The sequence below is a fragment of the Meleagris gallopavo genome, unplaced genomic scaffold (assembly GCF_000146605.3).
Source record: "Meleagris gallopavo isolate NT-WF06-2002-E0010 breed Aviagen turkey brand Nicholas breeding stock unplaced genomic scaffold, Turkey_5.1 ChrUn_random_7180001845249, whole genome shotgun sequence".
Taxonomy (NCBI): domain Eukaryota; kingdom Metazoa; phylum Chordata; class Aves; order Galliformes; family Phasianidae; genus Meleagris; species Meleagris gallopavo.
Window position 1 is genome coordinate 1 of NW_011113450.1, and position 3,586 is coordinate 3,586.

At 65.6% G+C, this 3,586-nt stretch overlaps 1 protein-coding gene across 1 annotated transcript in view; it reads right to left on the minus strand.

Moving 5' to 3' along the window:
* Window positions 1-143: 143 nt before the first annotated feature.
* The window catches only part of LOC100547916 (alpha-actinin-4), a gene marked incomplete at its 5' end in the record, with an annotated part of 6,396 nt that continues 2,953 nt past the window's right edge, over window positions 144-3,586 (minus strand). Inside the window, 7 exons of the mRNA XM_031557528.1 lie at window positions 144-443; window positions 538-630; window positions 2,404-2,489; window positions 2,698-2,779; window positions 2,920-2,998; window positions 3,072-3,159; window positions 3,227-3,313. Of these exons, the coding sequence (XP_031413388.1) occupies window positions 159-443; window positions 538-630; window positions 2,404-2,489; window positions 2,698-2,779; window positions 2,920-2,998; window positions 3,072-3,159; window positions 3,227-3,313 (800 nt within the window). The remainder of the gene's footprint in view (window positions 444-537; window positions 631-2,403; window positions 2,490-2,697; window positions 2,780-2,919; window positions 2,999-3,071; window positions 3,160-3,226; window positions 3,314-3,586) is intronic.

Sequence of the window (3,586 nt, forward strand, 5' to 3'; positions counted from 1 at the left end):
CCTGCATCCAGTTTCCCATGGGGAGGGTCTGGGGGCACTGGGAGAGGGTCTGGCTCTCCTCCTGCATCCAGTTTCCCATGGCGAGGGTCTGGGGGCACTGGGAGTGGCTCTGGCTCCCCTCCTTGCATCCAGCTTCCCATGGGGAGGGTCTGGGGTCCTCAGCCAGCAGGAGCAGCACCCCCCCATCCCACCGTTCCCCCAGCTCCGCTCACCGACACCATCCTCCCCTCGGAGGGCATGAAGGCGGGCCGGTTGCTCAGCCGCAGTTTGGTCTGCAGCGTGTTGAAGTTGATCTCCAGCTGGCACTTCTCCTGCACCTTGGGGGGTTTGTGGACGCGCCGGTAATCACGGAAGTCTTCCAGCTTCTGCTGCATCTCCTGGATGGTTTTCTGGGGGCTGCGGTCCTCCAGCCAAGGGATGGTGCGCCGGATCCACTCCAGGAGCTGCGGGGTGCGGGGTTTGGGGCTGGGTTCGGGATTTGCCACGGTGGGGAGGTGCTGGGTTTAAGGAGCAGGCGGGGGTCGCCCCCAAGCTTACGTCGGAGGCGAGCTTCTCGTAGTCCTCCATCAGGTGCTCGTTCTCCTGGTTGACCGCCAGCACTTTGCAGATGCGGTTCGCCGCCGTCTCCGCCTGGAGGAGAGGAGCAGAGGGCGATGGGGACGCACGGACGGGCGCCCACCCGCTCACCCCCTCCCAGCACCCTTCCCGGGTGGCTCCAGCAGCTCGGCTTCGCGGAGGAGGCTTGGAAGCAGCTGAGAGCTGAGAGCTCCCCGAGCGCTGGGCTCCTGCTCTGGCCCTGGGACGAAGCGCCCGGAGCTGCGCCGGCAGCAAGGGGACGCGGTGTCAGAGCCCCAGCAGCGCGGCAACCCCAGGCACAGCCTTGGTGCCCTCGGATCCCTGCCCGGGCAGCTCGTTACCCATCTCTGAGCACATCCTCATCTTCCTCTGCTCTCCAGGGAAGGCGGCTCTTCGCTGCGCGGGGTTGGGTGGGTGAGGAACGGGCAGAAAGGAAAGGCTGGGGGCTGAGCACCGGGATGAGGAGGAGTTGAAAGCCAGAAAGAGTGGAGAGGGTCTACAGAAGGATGGGGAGAGGAGAAACGGAGCTTGGGAATGAGGTGGCGCGAAAGGAAAAGAAAACAAGCAGGGTGAAAACGAAAGGTGGGACCCAGGGCAGCTGCGAGGGAGAGGCGCAGAACCGTGGGGGGGGGGGGCACAGAGCTGGACACCCCTGGAACACAGCAGGGCTGGGGTTGAACGCACAGCACCCACCCACAGGCACTGGCGAGGAGCCGGGGAGGGCTTCTCCCACCCATTGCTCCTGCTGGGTGCTGAGCGGCACCCAGGGATGCTGCCCAGCCCTGAGGCGGCACTGCTGTGGCTCTGAAGCCAGGCCCCCCGACGCACCGTGACCCAGAGCTGCGCAGATCTCTGACCCGCTCGTGAGCCACGGACACCTGAGAGGCTCGCTTGTCTCCCGACACCTCTAATTAACGAGCTCAGCGGTAATTGCTGCTCCAGCCCGGGGCTCGGTGGCGCCTGGAGCTGCCCACAACGGGTCCGAGCGGCGCTTTGGGTGTCAAGCAAGGAAGCAGGGAGGGAAGCAGGGAGGGAAGCAGGGAGGGAAGCAGGGAGGGAACCTGGGCAGGCGGTGGGCTCCTCTCCGAGCCCAAACGGGGCTGACGGAGCAAAGCTCTGCGGAAGGAGGAGGCAGCACCACCTCCGCCAGCCGGGTTTTCACGGCCGCGGCCCCAGCCTTCCATTAAAGAAGGCTGAGAACGGAGAGGCTGCGCTCAGCGGGACGGCGCCGAGGCCAAGACGGCTGACGGTGAGCGTCCCGGCCCAGCAGGGATTTGCTTTGCCCTCTGCCGACCCTCGCAGGGCTCCGTCCGCCTGCGTCCCCTCGCCCAGAAGCCGTGCAGCGTTCGCAGCGTCGCCCCCAAGCTGCCCCAGCCAAGCTCACCTTCTGAGCCCCAGAGAAAGCGTGGTAGAAGCAGGAAACGTATGTCATGATGGCTTTCTCATCGGGCCTGAGAGTGCCTACAATATCTGCGCAAAGAGAGACGGAGGAGAAAGCGTGAAGGAGCAGCTGGCGACCCGGGAGCCCTCGGCGCATGCAGCGGCAGAGAGAAGCACTGGGGCCCGGACCGGAGCTGGCTGACGGGTTACGTTTGCCGCCGCTGAATCTCTCAGCCCTGCGCAAAGGGGCTGCGGCTGCGCTTCCATACGAGCCGTCCTGCCCCGTGCCGCGGCCCGGCATCGCCTTACGGGAAGGCGAGCAACCCTAAAACCCGTGTGAACGAGCCGAGGTCTGGTTCCCAGTCAGCGAGAGGCAACGGCCGGCTGGAAGAGAAAGGCGTGAGCGTGCGGCGCTGCGGCTGCGGCGGGACGGAGCGGCCCCGGTACCTTCTGAGCCCCTGAAAAGGCGTGGTAGAAGCTGGACACGTAAGTCATGATGGCCTTCTCGTCGGGGCGAGCTGTGTTGACAATGTCTGCAAGCGAACAAGAGCGTTAGGACGAGAGGGCAGCGTTCCCCGCCGGCCGGAGCCGCTCACCACGCCGGGGCCGGGGCGCAGCGTGGATCCCGCAGGCGGCGGGCAGCTGAATGCTCCTGTGTGGGCAAAGATGGTTAGGAGGCCCGGCACGCGGCGCCAGCGTGGACGGGATGCGCCCCGCTGTGCGTGCGGATGAGCAGCTCACCCTCAGCGTCCAGCATCTTGGGGATGTCCAGGTACTTCTCCGCCACCTCGAAGGCGTTGTTCAGGTTGGTGACGGGGTCGTCCTGCACAGGGGGGGCGGTGCTGGAGGTTCACCCGGAAGCGGCGCGGCCGAGCGCGGGGCTCCGCACACCTCCGGCTCACGGCTCAGCATCGGAAGAGAAAAGAGCGGAGGGCGGCTGGCGCTGCCCGCTGTCCCACCCACCTTCCTGAGCTTGTCGTACTCGATCAGCTCCGGCCTGTGTCTGTGGATCAAGGCGTTGAAGGCGAGTCCGTCCTTCCAGCTGCGAGACAGAAGGCGGCGTTAGTCCCGCTGCGCGCGGCTCGCAGCCCTTCCCCACGCCGGGCCGCCCCCACCTGATGTGGAAGTTCTGCACGTTGACGTTCTTGTAGGGCGCCGTCTTCCTCTGGCACCACAGCAGCAGCCCCTCCTTGGCCGAGGTCTCTGCAAAGGGGTGCCATCAGCCCCGCGCCGTGCCTCAAACTCGGGCAGGCAACCTGCAGGCCTTTACCTTCCACGGAAATGTCCTGGATGGCGAACCGGAGGATGATGGTCCAGATCATGCCCAGCGTCATCTTGGCGTTGCCATCGACGATTTCTGGAAGCAGAAAGGGAAGAGCAGAGCTTCAGCTGCACGTGGGTGGAGTCGGAGAACAACACCTCGTGGGGCGGCGGAGCAGCGACAGCAGGGAGCCTTGAGATGATGCTCCAGAGCCAAGGGGGGCTGCGGCCGCTCCAGGGGCTTCCAGGATGGGAGGGATGGGGTGGGATAAGATGGGATGGGATGGGATGAGGTGGGATGGGATGAGGTGGGATGGGGTGAGATGGGATGAAATGGGATGAGATGGGATGAGATGGGGTGGGATGGGGT